At 29.8% G+C, this 22727-nt stretch overlaps 1 protein-coding gene across 1 annotated transcript in view; it reads left to right on the plus strand.

Annotated features, from left to right (window-relative positions):
- The window catches only part of LOC113558381, a 194800-nt gene that overhangs the window by 165211 nt on the left and 6862 nt on the right, over window positions 1-22727 (plus strand). The window contains exon 5 of the mRNA XM_026963837.1: window positions 8965-9170. Within this exon, the coding sequence (XP_026819638.1) occupies window positions 8965-9170 (206 nt within the window). The remainder of the gene's footprint in view (window positions 1-8964; window positions 9171-22727) is intronic.

Consider the following 22727-nt stretch of genomic DNA (forward strand, 5'->3'; position numbering starts at 1 on the left):
TGCAAATTCGCATTCATTTTAATAGCAATAGTCAATAATTATTGTTATCATTCGGTCGGCAGTTATCGAAGCCCTGCAAAGTTCTAACCGATATGTTATTACGAGTAAATTGCTTACTATGCATAAATACCATTAATACATCGTGGAAATATCATAATATCCGCTATTATCGATGTGGGTGAAAAAAATATAAAACAGTATGGTCATTAATTTCGACGAGCCATTCGTCGAATCGAAGCATAAAAAGTATATTTCGTCTCGTCAACCGGCGGGTACAAATTTCGCCGATGCGGTATCGTTCTATTCGGAGGGTGGAGTTTCCGTCACCACATGTGCGACAAAACATGTATAGGTAGTAAAAGCAAACACGCCGAGGTGATATTATAGGTTTATTTTTTTTTTCGCCATTCGGTCGTGTGCTTTTTTTTGCATTCATCCCTTTCGATTGAAAAACGTGACTTGTTTTATCGCAGTGCGGCGTCACCGGTGTCACGGCCTTTTGCAAAATTGGATCTCTATATATACGGCGAGTATGGGGGTGGAGACAGCGAGGCAAGAAGAGGATTATAAAAATATACCGGGGAGAAAAGCACATTATGTATTAGCGCTAAATCGAAAATTCGCGGATGGATTTTATGGGCGCGAGTACTATCCAAGCTTTCGACGACCCGGAGGGGTCGTGAAAAAATTCAATAAAGCCGAATTTGTCCAATCGATGTCGTCGTCGTAGTCTACGTTGTATAAAGAAGAATATTATTAAATTTAATAATGGATACATTTCTCTTATTCTCTTCGTCAAAGCACTTCGTTATATTTTAGTATTTTACCCGTGCGAAACATAATAATAAATTGTCAACTACAATTATTTTGCTCAGGGCATGCTATATTATAATTATTATTGTTCGATGACTTTTTTATGGAAACTTTTCCAATCGATATATTTTAATTTATAATACGTATTACACCTATACGTACACGCCATTTGAAACCTTTCAGCCTTCGCATGTCAAATTCAATTTATTGTTATAAACAATTACAAAAGACAATAATTATTTTTTAGTACAATTGAAGTTCGTGTATAATATATTAGGTAATGATAAATATGATTAATATATTCTTACGACGAATGGTTTTAACACGAGACTATTGAGACTCCAGTACTCACAGTCATGGAATTTGTGACATAATATACCATATACGCGTCCACTTACTTTGATAAGACAAAGACATGTATTTTGGTATACGCAATGCACATAATATTATATTAGTTAATATTTCGCTAAAAACGTTCCTTGAAAATCACTAAACGAATTACATGAACAAAATATTATTATGTTATCGGTTGGCTTTGTAACACGCGTATACGATTAAATCTTTTAAGAAAACCTTTGTCATCAGCTGCGTCTAAGTACATTACTGGGCAGATGTTTGCATATCTGTATTATAGTGGTGCCCATTTTCGAGCACTCTCTAGGTTCATCTGTACTCGTGTTTCATAAGGAGGGGGACAATAGAAATGTAAAAGGGTCTATATAGAAATGTATACTGAGTATACTGGAATAAAAGAAATGGCTCTTTTGTAGTTTCGTAAAATGTAATTCTTCAGTATCGATTGACGTAAAATGACACAACCATATATGTAGTCGTGTCTTACGCTGAGTCGCTGACAAGTATTTTTAAAGGAAAAAATAAAATAAAAAAATCAGAAGATATACACGTGTTATAAAAATATATTTTTCCTCGATTGCCTAATACACATAATTATTACAAAAGCCCAAATTAATTACCTAACCATTATAAATGTATTGAAACCAAAATTGAGTCAAATATTTTCAACCTAACCTTTGAATTTAAAAGTTCACATTAATATCATATGATTATGTATTTATTTGAATTCTGTTCTATAATATTATTGTAGTATAATATACTTGTAATATAAAAATTGTATTTTCACTATAACAAAATGTTAGTTGTAGTCGTCATTCCAAGAGCTATACAAAATACATACAATATACTTATATGATTATGTACCTATGATGCATACTGGTACATGGCCGACGGATCTCAATGCTTTATGAGTATATGTTCTTCGTGACTTCTACTATTCCCCAAGGATATTCACTACTCACTAGTATTAATTAATGACCTTTTGCAAGTTTGAAAACAATTTTGTTTACGATATACTTCACATACTGTACGTAATATTATAAGTCAATATTTTAAGACGTATACATCATATCTACTGATATTTTGTAGCTAACCTGTTGGAGATTATTATAATACCTAAAAAAACGTCGATGTTCGTGAATATCAATGCAACTCTGACAAATCGCACAAAAAAGACGTCTACTTTAGATATGTGTCATATTGTTTAGATAACACGGTAGAATTTGACAGAAATTCGTAAATGGGTTTATTGTATTACATCTCAGTGTTTGTAATTACACCATCATCATTGGCATAATCAAAAGCTCTATAGCTGTGTATTATATAGTAATGTATACAATATACATTCGAAATGTACCGTGAAATAGGTATAATATAATACGCCAACATTTTAACAATAATAATGCTAATTCTCTCGTGTCAACGTACAACCTTCGCGAGTATATATAATATTTCAAGGTATCTAAGAACACGATCAAGCACAGGTACACCATATTATATATTATAGCGTTATTATTGAACTCAGTTGCAATGCTTCCTGTTCATAGGCGAGCAGACGGTATATAGTATGTCTACAGTTGTACGCCTAATGATATTTTTGTGCTCTTATTGTATTATTATCATTATTATTAAAGTTGGTTGCTGAAACAACACGATGACATATTATATAGCAGTATTCAACGCCCTTGGGCCGTTTCACTTTTTATTTACACTGTCATTGATTGAATTGTCTCACATTTTTACAACTCCAATACAATTCTTCGCTCTTTCAATTTGCTCATTATTCTGTAACAGCAGGTAAAGTGATTGCGTGCGTAACTGCTTACGAAACCTTTTTTAGAGTCCGAGCTTTTAGTGTTTTAGATTTTAGAACGAAATGTTTTTTAGGTGTTTTTTGGTGGACAAAAAGTTCAAAACATTTCACTAGCGACGGCACTTACATGCGTTATCATGTACATTTAATATTTACTGCGTTTATAAGTGTGTGTGTGTGTGTATATATATATATATATATATACAGTCATAGCGTTGTAGAGTATAGATTCGTTTGAAATCCTTTTTGTGGAACTATTTGTGCCAGACCGCCATTTCCGACAACGACTTTTGTCGTTTATCGCAACAGAACGATCGCAATTCGCCGCACAGCCATGTTCAAATTCAATATATATATATATATATATATTTATTTAAACAGAGAGGCACAAGGAGGCTATGCGGTGATAATGTTTTTTCGGTCGTATTATTACTGTTTCCACGGTCACACGTACCTATATATAACGCACGAGTGTACGTGTGCGGTGTGGTACGTGGCCCCAAAGCCGTCGACCCTCGCTCTTTTGCCCTGCTCGTCTTCTAGCACCCCCATATAGAGTAGCGTATACACTAATAATTTTGAGTTACGCAATGATGCTTTTTTTCTTTTTGCCGTCTTAGTCTCTCTCTTTCTCAATCCATGTCCGAGACCTCCCGTACCTAACACTAGATACTCCGTATAATGCAGTAACGGTGTATACATTTCAATTGTATCATGAATAATGACAATGTCATTAATAATCATATATATATATACATATTTAATGATAAAAACGCATCTATACGACACAATCGATGCGGAGCGGCGTGCAAGATGGTTTACTGCGTGGAGGTGTAACTCCGTTACTTATTATTTTTAAACAAAACCTAATCCGTTCTGAAGGCAACACTGCTGCCTACTGCTGCTGAACCATTATCAATGAATTTCCATACCAACCGCCTCGATCTAAAATCTAGATCAATGATTTGACTATGGTTGGCTGAGGAAAGAAATTATTGTAAACATTAAACCGTTTGATTTGACGTCGTGAATGTATAGGAATATCGTCAGCGGTTTTGAAATAATCTGTTCTCAATAAAATTAATTTCATTATTTCTTTTCGACGTTATATGTATAAAAACAACTGATAAATATAAATGAGAATCTTTGGAACGACTTAAAATAAAGCTCATGATCTTATATAACATATATAAAGACCATTGAACAATTTAAAAAAAGTAGATTACACTGTAATATATTATGTATATTATAGATTAAATTTATATTTATATTATTATATAATATATGTATTTTAATACATAGATAATAAACTTGGTAGTGTAACATTTTAGTTTTTTTTTTATATATTAATTTACAATTTTAAATTTAACAGCATATTTTATTTGCTTTCTTTTTAGTTTCTTTTTATTCATTTGATAATTTGATAAATAATGCGTACTTAAATTGACTTGAAACCACCATTTAATATCACGTAATTGTTGTTATATTTATAATAAAATGGTAGGCTAATGTATCTAATATTCCATAACTATAAGCTCTGAGTAAAATTAATTTTGTACTCCATTATTCATGAATAGTCAATGATTCAGATGTATAGACATAATAGTTTATACAATCATTTTAGTATATTCATATTAGACTAAAAACAATATTATTATTGTAATAATAGTAATACTGTCAAACTCATATTTTATATAAAACTTTTGTTATGTATATATAATAAAATTGGATTTAGGAAACACCTTTACAAAGGAAACTACATTAAAGTTTTTTAACTTGAAAACTGATTTAAATCGCAAAAAAATGCATTGATACGTCTAGAACTCTAGAAAAATACTTAGATATTTTGTATATCATTATATTATATTATTATCATTATTATCAGCTCCGCAGTCCCACAGAATTCTGATAATTTGTTTTTTAAATTCTTATTTACTCGGCCAGGATATTAGAAAAATAACCGGAATACATCAGCTACATGTACAAATATGATATTCTACAAAAATATATAATAGGGTACGATATTATGATAAATAATAATTTGTATTCTAGTACTACAAAATACACAAACTATATTTCAAACATCAGACTTAAAACAGATTTGTCAACTGAACCTGAAATGTCGAATATGTCGCCACTTTGTCCAGCTTCAACAATTATTTTAAAAATATCGTCGTTATTATAATTCACATACCTGGTGTATGGTCCGTTGAACAAGTATGATGTTTATGACAAAATAATCAAATTACCAAAAAAAAAAAAAATATATATATATAAATATTAATAATAATAATGATGATGAAAATATATAATAATGCATAAAGTCGTGAAAAAATACGTGGGAATAAATGATAAGTACTTTGTCTGTTACCCGCACATTTGTGTTATAATTTTTTTTATCTCAAAACTCATTGTCAAGTCAAATATAATACCTAATACTTACACATTGTGCATAAGTGATCGATATTAAATTTTACCTTTTTTTTAAGGTTGTATTTCACAATTTATAAAATTGTAGCTTATATACAAATGTTCATGATATACTATAATATCTTATTTTTGCACACAAATTGTAAAGATCGACACGGTATACATATTATTCAATAATAAGTCGTAATAATTCGAATAGTTATGATATAAAAAATAATAATAACAATAGTATTAATACCTAATAATAATAATAAACCAACAACACAAACGTAATATTTCGCATTGTACATAATAATATCCCATCGGGAAAACACAATAAATTGATTGTTCGGAGATAGAAACATGATATATTGATACTTGACAATAGAAATACTCTGCTATATAATACTTCTAGCTGAAAACTGTTGGCAATCAATTATTATTATGTATAATCATCTCCTCAATCGGAACTAATCAAAATGGACGAGACTAATTATTATTGTCTTGTTCGTTAAAAGACAAAACAAAAATTAACCAAATGCACGCGTTAACATTGAAACGAGCTAGTAAATTAAATGCGATAACAACAACGAGCGTTCCTTAGTGTATCCTTCGATTTAGCACACTAATATCTATCAACGAATTCGAACATTTAAACAATTAAAAATACACAAACCTTGACATTAATTAACATAAATTTCTTCTTCTAAAAAACTAATTACAAAATTATTTCTTTTTCTTTTTTTACTTAGCTATAGTATTTAGAATTAGTCTTTAGATATATAATCAAGTAATACTAAGCTGTTAATGAATAACGACGGGCACGAAATAATCTAATTCTGACTATAGTATATTTATATAAATAAAATAAATTAAAAGTTGCTGTTGTGCAGATACTTACAATAATTATCATATACTCAACTAAATTGTCTAAGTATTAAAATAATATTTTCTAATACAATAATGTGGTTTGTTCAGGCTATAACATTTTTGTTCAGCCAGTCATTGCGCTATGAAAAGTTTAACTGAATTACAATGATGAACCGGAGGGAGCGGGAACAAATCCGACGGTTTTTTTCTACCGACAAAGGGTGTGTCAAATGAGTTCCTCGTGAAACCCCCAAGGAATAAAACTCATCCAAACACCCTTTTCCAGTCTGAGCCTAGCCCATATACTGCGCACCCCAAATCCCATACGAAATGCATGACCGGCTTTTAAGAGATGGGTTTATTTTACGACTTTATCAAATCGGAGGAGGACCCATCTTCTCGTTCAAACACACTCGCAAACTTATTTTTAATCCAGCGTCGAACACAACTGCGTGTTCATGCGGTTTTTAATATTATCACTCCGGTTTGACAATAATATTATTATAAATAACAGGCACAACCATAATCCGCGATCTCTTATCCGTTCATCTCGGTTGATCGCACTTTGTTTCTCGACGACTTCATTAGTCTGATTCTACATCACAGGTGTAATATTATATAGAGGGTGGAGATTGTAAACACGATATTATTTTAATGTGATTTCATTTTTGAACGAAAGTATATTTCATTCGACGTTCGACTGCACGTGGTAATGGAAATTAATTTTATAAAACACCTCTGGGTAAAAAATCATTAAGAGAAAGTGTTAACGATCTGTTCTGCTCCACAAGTTCAACCGGCTTACACATAATATATATCTTTAATATTACTTATACTTTATAGGTAGGTCAATTTTCTTCTTAATCAAACGATGATTTCTATGTATATAATATGTATGCATATTAATAATATTATCATTATGTTTAATTTATGGCAAAAAACGAGAGTAATAATTATACGAAAACAAAACTGCGCGATTCATCCACTCATTATTGGCGGTGTCGCGTTATCGAACCCGTCAATGATACGTTACGGAACCACCGAAAGGCAATTTTAAAACCGGACGCCGCCGCTCGCCGTGTTCGTGAATCTCGGGCTGGTCACCTTGAACGTAGGTCAGATACTCAACAGCACTCGACCATGCGCGTACGTGCCGGGACCTCCACCTCACATAATATCTGATCATCTCGTACACTGCATAATATGTATGTAATATGAATATATATGCGACTACGCGAGATAGGTGTATTATACTTCGAAGTATATAATGTATATGATATACGAGCCACGAGGCATTCGTATATTATTTTCCAGCAGGATACAATCCGTGTCCTTTGAAGGAAATAATAATGGTAATAATAATAATATTGTAATAGGCAGGTATATATGATTACTATCTACATCACGTGCTGCACTTGTACAAATTATAATTCAAACGCAAAAACTGTGTGTGTCTTATTTGCAATGACGCGACGGTTTAAAAATATACAAAGCCGAGCAATGTCTAAATCGCCACTTTTATGTTTAAAACCAAAACAAAACGTCGACGACAAAAAAAAAAATTAAACCATTCAGTCGTGTATTTTAATTGCACCCTATACGCCTGCCCTTTGCGCGACTCACATAAGCTGCACCGAAAGTACCTATCTGCACTCGGGTAATATGATAATGCGATTGGATGTAACATTTTATGCTAATAAACGTACGTCGTGCGTTTGATACGGTTTCCATTCGTGAACTAAATGATCCCAATAACCATAACATAATCGTAGGGGGTAAAATATATATATAAAAAAAAGAAAATCCTCATTTACATTTTGTTGTTACAGTACGCACTTATTATACATGTATAGGTGTACAATATAGTACGTGAATACTGAATACGGGTCTTCCGGTGTAAATACTTACGTGTAAAGTATATAGGTGTACCTGTTGTTTTTCAACAGCTACTATACGCGGCGCGGCTCTCGGTGATATTGTTTTCGGTTAATGTAGTTTGAGTTAATGCCTCAGACTACAATCGTTGAATTTATATATATACGACGTATAAAAAAAATTATACTTACAAGCGCATTGAATAATTTATAAACGTATACTAATAATGTATTGTATGATGTTATGATATATACCACAAAAATAATCATCGTTATAACGAAGTGATTATTTAATTAAACGGTAGGTCGATGTATAATATAATAATATATTCTTCCCCGACTGGATCATCCGGACATTAATATCGACGTTTAACTTGAATAAAAACATTAGCTAATCTTATAACGATTTATATTTTGTATAATAATGTATCGCACGTATTGTACCGACGATATATAGATAAACTATAAAATACATCTTGCGCTATCGTTTTTCTCACCGTTAAAAACGGATGATAAATAATTAATACTTATTGTTCGTATAAATACCTACTCTCAAGAGTGAAGTTGTAACACACACAATTAAATATTGTTTAAGTGATGAATGTGGACTATTATATTATTTGTTAACCTCTTGACTTTATCTGTCATTGAGTAAAGGTACTTCTTTGAACTGTGTATGCTTAAGAACATCATGGTTCGTGACCATTGATCAGTCATTCAATTGTCAATTTGCTTTATATCGCGTCGAAAATTTAACCCATTATTATCATCATCATAACTTTTTGTGTACGCACTAATATTATTTACTAATAGTTTTATATTTTCCAACAGGTCGTTACACTATTGCAGCGAAGAAGACACACCCAAATCGTGCTGTGGTCTATTGACGTTACCAGACGCCACCAGTACGGTATCCATCAGGTGGTTCATTGGTATCGTGTTCATAGCTGGAATTTGTTCGGCGCTCGTGGGTACAGTCTTGGGTGCTACCAGAGCTTCCGGTAGAGAACATCTCACGGTCGCCTTACTTATGATAGGTATGTTTAATATTTATCGTATCACTTAATAGAATGAAACCTCTATTAAGCATGAACATGTTATTATTTAAACGATCATTTAAGGTCTTGTATCGTTTTGTTAAACAGCGGGTTCACTTTTTATTAAGACTTACCACAACTAACATTTTACCAATACCTCAGCTTGAAATTTAAATATACGTATTCATATTTTAAATACGAATATATTAACATTTTCAAAATTATAATATTGAAAAAACAACCATTGACAATGCTATCGAATTCACCGATTTTGTAACTCAATGAATAAAATATAAATATAAAATACAACGTGATTAGGTGGTAGCTACATAAAATATGTGTGTGATGTATGTGCATTAAACTATTGTTTTATTTTTTGACAAATGTCGGGTGGGCATACACGTATATTAAGTATGTATTTTATGTAAATATAAATGTATTTTATCTTCCATATCTTGGATAACTATTGTATAGTGTGATCATTTAAGCAACAAAGCATTCATGTTTTCAATTTTTGTGACACGTATAATAATATTAGATACATATCAGCACATTTACAATGGTATAATATTGCATAATTGTGACTATATCTAATAAGTCAATCACACGTGCTATGACAAAACGTATGTCCATATTTATTTAAAAATGGACTTAAATCATTATTTGTTCTCCTATAGCAAATAAATATTTTTTACAATATCAATGATTTCAGCATTTAATAAAAATACAATACCTACGTCAAAGGATATTATTCAAACTGAAACACGATAGTATATAATACTATACATTACCATTGAATTATACAAAACTATTCATATTATTCGAAATACGTTTATTTCCAATAACTTTTTTTTCGTTCTTTTATTTAAATATGCTTTTTATTCGATCTTACAATTTTTCTATGCTAGATGACGATATAAAATGACTGCCGTATATATACTGCTCTATATTTGTAAATCCTTGCATGTCTGTTTTTTAACTTTTTCCTATTGCTCTGGATAACTATTCGCACATTTAACTCAATAATTCTGTTAATTTTACACTTAGTAAGATTTCATCACTCCGTCGTAAAATTCGTAACCAATAATATGTGACGGTCACGAATGCATAATTAAATTTTCTCTGCATATTCAATTGTTAATTAGGGTATATTAAAACTACAAAAAGTATTCAGATCGATTTTATTGTTCATACATATATTTGTATGTTGCAACATTAATAACTCTGTTCAATTGCCACAAGTTTGTATACTAAGTAAAACTAATGTTCATACTCTACTGCCGGTTTCCTCGTCATTTTATACATGTACATTGTACAAACTGTTGAGCGTAACCTATTAGTGTTATTATTTATCATATTATATACTTTGTTCAAGCAGCATTAAGGTTTGTGTATACAGTGTGCTGAGGACATTTTGTATTAATCGGTATGCAATATGTTTCTCGTGACAACTCCTTTTGGTTCAGTATACGATTTATCCTCGGTCTTCAGACGTGCATTTGACTGTCCTATTAATGGCATATCACAGTCAGTGTACACACGCGGGGTTGCCTATGTGAGCAAAATGCTTCCGCCATTAATCGGATTACTCACAATCGGCAGGAGGATCCGATAACCATTCGACGGATTATATATTAAACCACAGATTTCCCAATCACTTAGAGAGATCAAAAGGGTTTGTTCGTTCAAACGCATCAGTGAAGGTCGATTTTACAATAAAATTGTATTATGCTAAATAATTTTTCAGTTAAAAACGCTTTAGGTTATGTAATTTTTTTTTATTTTTTTGGAAATAAACAACATCATATTATGGAGATAGTCATTTTATTAGTTTTTTAAATACGAATAAAATAAGGTTTAATAGCCCTGTATAGTGAATCACTTGTTTTGTAAGCACATCATTAAAAACCTATGCACATTTTCATTTATTAACTTTTTTTATAGTATATATTATTATACACTTGACGATTTATTTAAAGAAAAATTATTACAATAACTCTCGATGTTCATACATTTTTACAAACAAACGCAGTATTATGATGAAAAATGTATATAAGTACAATACATTACAAAGATATATTATTACATAAAAACACATTTTTACATTTTGACTTCTGTTGTAATGTGTCATTTAACAAGTGTTAAATCGATAATTTTTCTTATTTATTTAACTTGTTGTTATTAATATAAATATTTTATACTTACAAAATATACTGTCCCACTAACACAGTTGTTTTGAAGCTAGAATGCCACGTTAAATTTATTATTTAAACTCATTCAGTTCTCCAATATATACTGTATATATTAAACATAAATAAAATGTTGAAAATATCGAAGTATTTCATTATAGTTAAGCATAATAATTGTAATGATAGTCATTGAAACGGAAAAAAAATATAATATAAATTTTATGTTATCTCTTGTTTTCTTTTTTATCGAAATATTGTGTTTCGTAACTTACGTATTTCATCGAATCATAACAAGTATTTGTTTGTCGTTTAAATTATTTATTTATACAAATAATCTTTATCGTAGATGCATTAGGATCGAACAAAAGCATATCCAATGTGAAATTTTGATATTATAGAGCGCGAGTTTTTTAACAACAGAAATCATTTATTTATACGCGATGAATAAAAACGGGTGGAATAAAATGCTCAAACATTTTTAGAATATAAATTAAGACTTTGTTTCCGGCACGTGGCGTAGGTAACAATAATAACGTGCTGAACGGTATAATGTGCTTGTTCGGTGACCGTCGGTAGAATAGTATTATAATATTTATGCACAGTTCGACGGAATGAAAACATTAACTCGATCGGTGATCGCGGTCAACAGTGTCTGCAATCCGACAGTATTATAATAATATGTAAACACACCTCCTACCTGTATATTTGTATAGCGCAATATCTGTACGGTATCGACTTGCGCAGGATTGGTTTTTCGATGCATAAATTATTCGCTTGACGATTTCTTGTGCGTAGTAAAGATTGAAATCTAAAAAATCATATTACTTGCTATGATTGTATACATATGATAGGTACGTAAAAAAATATTATAGCCGGGGAGAGCGAATAAAATCGGTCGATCGTCACATCATTGCCTTGTACCATATTTCGGACGACCCACCGTCGTCGGATTCGCGTGAAGTGCGAAAGCATATTTTATTATTATAATATTTATCGTCTTCACTCGTTGTAAATCCAGTTCACGGCTATATTATTTATAATTTCCAAAACGAATACATCTATAGACGATCATATTATGATATTAACAATTGCGTGATTCTTACGTATGTTTGAGTCTATTATAACGTATATGCGTAAAATAACTTAATAATATACCGTATTATAACCATTTCTCGTAGATGGTATACTTGGCTGACAAAAATTACATAAAAAATGTATGATATAAAAAACGACGCGCTGTGTTGTGACTTCAGAGACATATCAATAAAGGTTTGGTCTAAAATGTAATCATAGCTCACGAAGACCAAGAAACGACACTATAGCTATAATACTTGTCAGTTGTCCGTGGACACGCTACCCAGTTAATGTTTAGTGGTTACCTATCTGCCGATTTACAGTCGTTATCGACATTGTTGCAAGGGTGTCTTATACACACTCAGAGCATCGACTAGGACTTTGACTGTACCGGTTACATCGTGTCTTACATACATGTCCCACACTTTTGTTACACAAAATTACGTTACCTATATTATCATTATTATTATTATTATTGGGCTCATTGTATTTGTATATTATTAGTATAAGGTGTATGTGTGTCCCACGCATGAAGAGAATCGAGCACGTGACCGCACAGACAGGAATTACGGAAGATTTACTTTCTCGGGACACACATGGCTTGTTCCCTTCCTAACATCTTCCATCCAAGTATTAGTAGTCGTTATACACGACAGCAGCGATGTTATTTTATATAGGATGATTCACAAAGTATGCTCACCCCTATCTTTCTTTAAAAAATGTATTTATTCATATTTTGATTTTTGGAATTTGTAAATTATTCTAAGAGAATATTTTTTAAACTCTTAAAATATTTTATACTATTTAAGCAGTGTCAAATAGTAATACAGACTTCTGTTTTCTAATGAAAAAATATTTTTATAGTAATTTTTTAATACATTTTTAAATATAAATGTAATAGTTAATTTTTGTTTCATTAAATTATTTATTGGATAATTTCAAAAAAATATTTGAATCTACATTAAGTCCTAAAAAAAAATTCGTATGATTTTCTTAGTCATTAAAATGTTTGTTTTAAGGATAATATATTCTTTAAAAATGGATTTCAAAAATTTAAAATAGTTATTATTTATTGGATTTAGGATTTATTTACTTTGGACCATTTTACAAAATATTATAAATGTTGATAGATTAATATATTAATTACTACAATTCTTAAATCACCATATAGTTATTTACTATATAATTAACAGTAGAAAAGGAGAGTTCTTGTTTAAAAAATAAAAGTTTATAAATCCACTTTTGTCTTTTGTAATACGAAAAATCTCTAAAATTTTAAAAATTTCAATATTGAAGAAAAAAGGAGTGAATATGCTTGATTAATAACCTTGTACTTAGATATGATGGTTCACACGTGATGGCGATTTCTACTATTCAATTTTTGTGCATAGGATTTTCTTACACATTTAATTTTTGGTCATTCTCTCGTAATGTCTCGTCCAATTCCGTTACTGTCGCTACTGCCGTATTCGTCGCGCATTTATTTAACGATGTCCGCCATAAAATATTATTTTGAAAAACTGGGTTAAGGCGCACGTCTAGTTTTGACAACAATAACGTTTATTGTTATTAAATATTAGATTGTACCTATTCATCGCGTATATACCATCGTGAATCGGGCAGACGCGCGTATACAAATTGCACTGCGTGATGTTATACACATTATGTAGAGGGAGACCAACAGTGCTTTTCAGCGTACTTCCGACATGGGAAAACATAGTGTTGTAAACCCCCTCTGTATATACTGCAAACGTTTCGGCGACTTACGAATAACGATCGTTCTGGCACGTATATCTACGTATGTATATATTCAACAAAACTCGTGGTCTAATGTATATATTATTATTATATAGGCCCGTCGCGTCCGTCGGTACATATAAAATATTATACATAGACACATAAGTACGTTTTGTCTGCCGTAAACGATATAGAAGTCAATTTTCGGACATTTTAGGCACCGTACCTAACTGTTTTACCTGTGAAATAAAACATTGAACACACGAGTTCTGATTTTATGAATCGTATATAATGACCGTTTAGAAATCATTCTCCCGTATATTATGATATCGTTGCAGTATTATTTACGAGTACGTATTACGCCCATTGACGTCGATAAATTAGGTAGGTATCCACCTGCACAGAACGTTTCGAATTTTATTTTTTGCGTTCGATTTTATATGATGTATAGTAATTGACAGCTTTAACGAAAAATGGGTACGCGAAGATAATGTTCCCGTATATTATGATTATTATTATTATTTTATTTTCCCAATGTATTTTACCATGAATATATTACGCATAATTTGTGTATTATTACGGCTTATAGACTCGCGATAGTAGATTGAGAAATCAAATGATTAAATATTTTAACAGACTATTGAGAAGTTAACAAACTATAAAAAATATTAATGATATTTTCTAGTATATTTATAAATACAAAAAATACATAATATATTATTATTATGCATTTAAAATTATACATACTACTACCATATAATAGCTTAATAAATAATTCATTTCAAATAGTACTCACAATACGAGTTTAATTTTGTTATTTCTTTAATAATAAAAAAACAAACATTATATAATAAATAAACATTACCGTTATATTTAATGCATTGTATATAATACGCTACTGTTGCTATGTTAGATTCCCAAATATAAATTGAAATAAAAACAGTTGAATTATTTATTTTATCGTGTTTATTGTTTGGGTGCTTCGACGAATTTGTAATCAGCTTAAGTAAAAGTATAACATTGTTATTATTATATGTTTTGTATTTTAAAATCATACGCCTTACGCATGAACTGTTTTAAGTATTATGTTTTATTATTGTAAAAGTAATATGAGCCTGTATAAAAAAAGAACCACAACATGCAACACGTAGACGCCAATTTTTTACTATTAACTAAACATTATTTCCTCAGATAAATTCTTCATATTATAGCAATCATTTTTTTATTAGTTATTAGATACTAGTCAGTAATTGTTGAAATAAAATACAAAGTGTTTCGGTACCTATGCTAATAATTATTAAATGCATTTCTGTTTAGTATACCTACTATATACATAATTACAATATAATGATCAATGTATCGTTAATCGTTATAAATAATAAAAAATCTTGTTTACCTTTGTTTGATATATAATTTGATAGAATAAATAGGAACTGATTTTTATTAGTGTTGGAATGCAAACCTCGATATGACGTATAATAATAATAATTAATAAAATTATTAATTAATGGTCTATGAAAATATAATATATTATGTAAATTAATAATTATTTAATGATACTGAATAATTTGCGAAAATTTACGACTTAAATTAAGACATAGATAACAAAATATAGTAAATACATATAACATAAATATATGAAATACAAATTTACGTAAATTATAGCTGTCCTTGTATAATTCCTCCAATAATAAAATACTATCGTTCTCCAATACCTATCCACTTAACTTATAGTTACACGATTATAATCGTAATTTGTAATTACTAATTATTAATGCGTAGGTATACTAAAATATGTTAGTGATTATTGTAGTTGCTATTACTATTGCATTCGTCCTTCCTAACTTATTAGATATCAAATGCAATAAATTTATATATTTCTAAGTGTTTATTTTTTATATTTATTACATTTTTAAACCATTTATTAAATTTATATAAGTTAATAATTTTATAAAATTTGATAGTGATGAAGATGATATTTGAGAAGAAAGTTGAAAAAAGAGAACGGGTTGTGAAATTCGAAAATGATCTCATTTATATAATATTGTTTACATTTTCATATGTTTACAAGTAAGATAATTTGTTAGTAGTCTTTGCTTCAGCCTTCGGGTAATTTTTATTGCGGTATCTTTTTAAAGAATAGAACTGTTTTACGGTATATTATAACTTATAAGGCTATGATTTCAAATCATTACTTTCGCAGTGTTCAGATTTTTACCATTTAAACACATTTTAAATTTGTAAAATTACAAAAAACTTATGGAATGTTCAGCAATCAAGTAACCATTTATACTCGTAAATAGTAGGTTAGGCTATCTGGTTGTATATATATTATTATAATTGTAACGTTTTGAAACGCTTAAAAAAACCGTTTGTCATTATCGAATATAAAAATGAAAAACAAATTATAGTTACTATTTCTTTGTAATAGTACTACGTATAATATTATGGCGATGCTATTAGAAGACTTATTTTTTCATAGGATTTATGACTAAATTTTACGGTGCCACTAAATTATTTTTATGACGATATTTTTTTTATTTAAAAAGTACACATACGTTTAAATTCGCAAGCTATATAATTTCAAAATCTTTAACGTTCTTTTAATTTAATAGACTTCACACTATTTTACGTTCATCATCACAATCACTAAATAATAATACCTATAAAATCTGCAGTAGATTATTGAATCGATACTTCTATTCATTTCGATGAAAACTTCATTATCTATATATATTTTTGTTAGTTTTAAAATGTTTCTTATCTCTTTATTGTCTATAGAATATTCTTACCATAACGATAGACCAAAAGGATTTTTCGTCTCATTAACTACGTTCGAGCCAAAGACACGGGACTCTAAATAAATAACACAAATGCTGACATTGTTTCGAATATTTTAATGACTAAGAAGATTAACATAAAATGTTATACGCGTAAATATTGTTGTTTAGACCGTGTAAAACAACGCACGCGTACAACCGGTAATAACAATAATAATAATTATTATTATTATCAAAGAAAATAGCCTCAGAATTATTCGTAGCACAGCCGATGTTCTATCCGTCTATAATAACTACCGTATTTGAATTTAAACAGCTAATGAAATGAGTAAACCATTGACTGAACCGGAAATATATAAACGATAAATCATTCACGGCTTAAATAAATATCACCGTATTATTATTGAAAATAAATATCCCAAACAGATTTGCGTTTTTTCACAATAGAAAATTTATAATATATTTACGACACATCAAAATGTGATAGTACCTAATCAATTAACCTATTTGCATATTTCTTTTTTTCTTATCCGTGATTATTATATTTATTTTATTATTCTGCACGTCGCGTTTATAATTAGATAAGACATTTTTTTTTGTGATTGCTATCTTTATTATTTTTTATTATTATTAATTATTTCGTTAGTTTGTGAAAATCATATTATATTTTATTAAAACATCAGTAGTTTTCTTATTGGCTTGCCATACGTGCGATATTACACTTTATTTATTAATAATAGTTGAGACCAGGATTAAAAGTCCTTTCAATAATTCAATGCTTATACATGCTCATGTTCGATATCTAAGTAGGTACGCATGCCTTTGACACTCGCATTAAACGACAATGAGAAACTAATTAAAACCTTTACCGCAGGATATTACAATATATTAAACTGAATAGACTCACCATATATATATATACCGTTGACATAGGGGAAAAATATTGAACTTTTCTTAAATTAAGTTGTAAGTTTTCAAACTGAAAAAAAAATGAATCTTGAAATATGTTTTAATTATTTATAGGCTTATGTAGATGAGTAAAATTCTTTATTACAGCAATTTAAATTCGGTCATTAAATTGTTACACCCTCGAACAATATAAAATATAAATTCCAATTTCGTATTTTCTCTCCGAATTTCCGAAACAACTTAAATTTATACGCTCATTACTCTTGGAAATCGTTAGTGTTGTATAATATCTAGTCCAATGTACCAAGTATAAATTAAAGTTATAAAACGTTAGGTATTTTTATCTTAATTTATTGTAGTAAATAATAATTATGTAATTAATTTACTTTTTTTCCCATCTTGGTGCCAATTATTGTAACCACGTAAGTAGAATAGTTTGTATCATCATCTGCAGTATACCTCATGTAACATATCAATTAAATATATGAGCGTTCAGTTTAGCTATTAACTAAGGTTAAATCCTATAATTCGATTATAAAACTTTTGGTTCTCGTGCAAATAATATTATATACGAATTTTAAATAATTAAAAAATATACGATTTTCATCGAAACAATAATCATTTTTTTCAATATTTAACAATAATTTGTTCGAGAAAATTAACGCCAATTAAATATTTTTTTTTTTACAATTTTCTCTCATTATTTTGTTAGACTTCACTTTTCCTAAAATTATTAATTTATATATTCCATTAATAATATCTATTATAGAACGAATGTATTTTTACCACATAAAACCATTATTTTTAGTTGGAAAAATATTGTTATCTATCGCAGTAGAAATGTAGACATAAATCTAATAAAGTAAAAATAAAGTAAAATAACACGTATAATACATTTATAACGTACTTAATAAATATCTTTTTTCAACTTTTTTTTTATGATCCACTGTTTTATAACAATTCATTAAATTAATATTAAGATAAATCACAATTTTCGTTTTTTATTTATATTAAATATCAACATTTATTTGGTTTTTCCTTATTATTTTGAAAAATACAAGGAATTTTTAATTTTGGACTTCCTAAAGTAATAACAAATATTATAATCAGTTTTCTATCAATAACCTTCCCCATAGTTGAAAATCAAGACTTTTTCTACAACAAATCGTGTATACGTACAAACAAAATACATACATCATTGTAAAAACAATATTTCATTTCATCTCCAACCGTACAATTCTACTACAATAATATATTGAAATAAGCATAAGAAAATATGTAAATTTATTGTAATATTATATGTGCAATTTCATTTTCAATTAGAATTTATTTTGTATAGAAACAAAAACCAGTTGATCTCTGCGTTCATAATCGTTAATGACATTGTTTGGATGACAAAGATTTTATAGATGATAACAGTAAATTAATTTGTATTTAACAATATATTAACGCTCTATTATATTATGAACATTTAGGAATCAAATGCCAATTAGGTCAAAGAAGCTATATGTATCAGATTAGAATCAGAAAAGGTCATGTGTGCAGAGTTTCAAAATAAATTACTTTGCATCACGATTAGGATACTTTCGTAAAGCCGCTAAATAAATGTCACTGTAAGGCGACAATTAGTTATACAGAATTATAATACAGTGTCAGCCGAATGCTGTACCACTCGTCCACTCGCCCGGTCCGTGTATGATATTATTATTGTACGTGTAAGATTTCGAAACGACGACGCCATTCAAAGCGATCTACCAGATATGGCGTGGATATTGTTGACAAAACAAAACCGGGTCAGGTCGTAAAATCGCACGCGGATAATAGTTGAGGTCGCACACGCACATGTGTGCTCTCCGAACTTAAGCGTCGAGCGCAATGAAACGTTATACAATTGTATTTAATTTTGTAATTTCTGCGATTGTCATTAGCCCTATGGTATGGGCAATCACATCTCCTTCTCTTCGATTTGTTTTAACTTTTTAAAAAATGAATTCGTTTTTATGATTAATTTTTCTGTTACAGAAATATTTTCAAATTAAGTTAATATTGATATACAAATTATAATTAATGCATGTAAAACATACTTATTAGTTATTACTACTAATAATAATAATGGTTACATTTTGATTAATTTATATTATATCTTAATATGTGATTAAAATTTAAAATTGTCTGTCCAAAGGCAACTAAATATAAAAGCACGTTGTAACCGTACGTATTTCTCAGTCTGACAAATGCACAAAAAAGTAATTTACGTTCAAAATGCTCAATTTTATTCTGTCGTTTTTAATATTACAATAATTTGGTCTTTTCTTTAAGTTTAATGGTAAGAATATTATTTAGAGTTCCATTATGTATGCTTTTTTATGTTTTAATTTAAAAACATGTTTATTTTACGCTTACATTTTCTACGATAATCGTTATTAGTAACATAGAGATAACACGTACGAGTACGACATATTATCATCTAAAGACAGATGCGTTTATACTTTGAGTCTTAACTCTTCTCTCTGAAAATGGGTTCAGGGGCGTTTATTTTCTCTAGGTATATATTTTCTTATATCTAAAGAAATCTACTACTATATTTATTTATTTACTATTAATTAACAAAAAATGTTCATTTTTATTAGTTTTAAATTCGATATCATTAAATATAATGTAGGTAGTGCAATTCCTTAAAACTGGCTTATAATCTTGGTAAAATAGAAACTCAGGCAATTTGTTTAAATTAATTTTAATTAATTTTACGTTTTAAAAAGTTTAAGTTTTTATATTAGCATTAGTAAATTATACACTACACATGAGTTACGAAAAAATGCACACTGATCAGCTATTACATTATATTAGTGAATGTATATCTACATCGTACTTAATCGTAAATTATTACTTTTTTTCAAATTAATTTGCTGAATGGAAATGAACTGAATATTCTGGGACGCAATTTACACCCGCAATTAAAATCACCCGAGCCCCAATTTACGTAGTACATGACTGAGCTTTTGTGGATGTATATTTACCTACAATTTTATTTACGACATGTTTAAGACGGTTTATCGCTTTTGAAAACTACAAGCATTTCGTTATCATTAATTCTTGATACAACAACACAACGTATCGTATAATTATATATTTTGTTTCCACTCACACCCTCTCCAATGTTCGTTCCTTGATCTGCACCCCACTTATGTATAATATAACCACGTACCCCATGCCATCATTGAACGGTTAGTGTTCGAAGTCTGTGGTTAGGAAGGAACTCCTCGTCTTAACGAATACAAGTCGGCTGCACGTTCTCGCGGTTGACCTTGCACGAACACCGCGCCGCCAGGCAGCCACAGCAAAATGATATCATATGATTATTATTATGAATGCATCAACTCGCGCGTAGGACCTATCATTACTGTTCGTTTCAAAGACGAAAAACAACTTTTGATAAATATAATATGTATTAAACAACAAAGCACGCGGGCTACACCAAAACGTCATAATGACACTGCACTTGACGTGTGTGGACGCGTATATAAATAGTATACGGAACAAGAAATTAGAAACACAAAAAATCGTACACAGTCATTGAACGCGTGTCCGTGCGATATTCTTTCTTTCTTTTTTTTTTTTTTTGGTTTTGGTTTTTGTTCATCTGCAACCATAATAATAATAATACTATACGCGTTTTGTGCACATGCGATGTGTTATTATACATAGGTATAGGTACTATGTACGCTCAGTGCGTGTGTGTCGAGAACGAAAACGTCTGTGACAGTGTACAATGATAATAATATATAATGCGATGTTGTCGTTATGCGGAGATGTTTTTTTTATTCTTTTTGGTCGTAGGTTTTTGTTTTTTTTTTTTCTGTTTTCTTTGAACGGGCGAGTAAGGGAAAAATCGTTCGTTGTTTTCAGATGGAAAAAAATATATAATAAAAGATTCCGCGGATAATATTTCCGCAATTATCCAATTTCACACGATGCCGTGGTTCGCAGTACGTGCGTCAGCGTGTTTGGGTACCACCTATGGGTTACTAATATACTTACAATAGACTACTACTCATCTGCAGCGTATTGTGCATTGCAATGCACTGCAGCTATATAAGGAGTGCGAATCGTGAACAACAGAAAATTCACAACCAACGGAGCTTTTACAACGTGCAGAGGTAAATCCGATGAGTATAATGTACGACTGTATACGACCATCATCGTCTTGAGAAATAGATTTTTTTACCGTAAACGAAGAGATACGCGCGTTTCCGATTCTCTATAAGAGACGCCTAATGAATACCAATGAAACATAATTGACTCGGTTTCGTGAGTGAGAGAGAGAGCTGCAGGTATCGTATTTATATGTAAATGGTTTTCGTCGAGCGATAAGATTTAAACTCCAATTTTTTTTTTTCGAAGAGTAAATTGAAACTGTATGCAAATAAATATAATACAATATTTACCCTTTAACTAGTCCGTATTATTATACACTCCACGTGTGTATTACGATCGTATATTATTATTATTATTATTATTATTCGTTAAAAATTCAATACTGTTCGCTGAAACATCATTCCCATATGTGAATAATCAAACCACCATACGGGGAATTGTTATTTTGTTATAATCCAACAGTTCCGTATTTTTTCTCAACTATTTATTATTTTTACTCGTATGCCAAATGGATAATAAATGCACACCCTTAATTATAATGTTTTATCATGACACCTTATTATATAAAATATAAATCAATATATTTCTTATACATGGCATTCGAATCATTTTTTATACATAAATTAAATTTCTTTAAAGATAACTCGATAATTCCATAAACTGAATTCATTTATTCAATACGTCAAAATATTTTATTCAAGGTTTTTATTATT

Source organism: Rhopalosiphum maidis, chromosome 1, assembly GCF_003676215.2.
Source record: "Rhopalosiphum maidis isolate BTI-1 chromosome 1, ASM367621v3, whole genome shotgun sequence".
Classification (NCBI taxonomy): Eukaryota; Metazoa; Arthropoda; class Insecta; order Hemiptera; family Aphididae; genus Rhopalosiphum; species Rhopalosiphum maidis.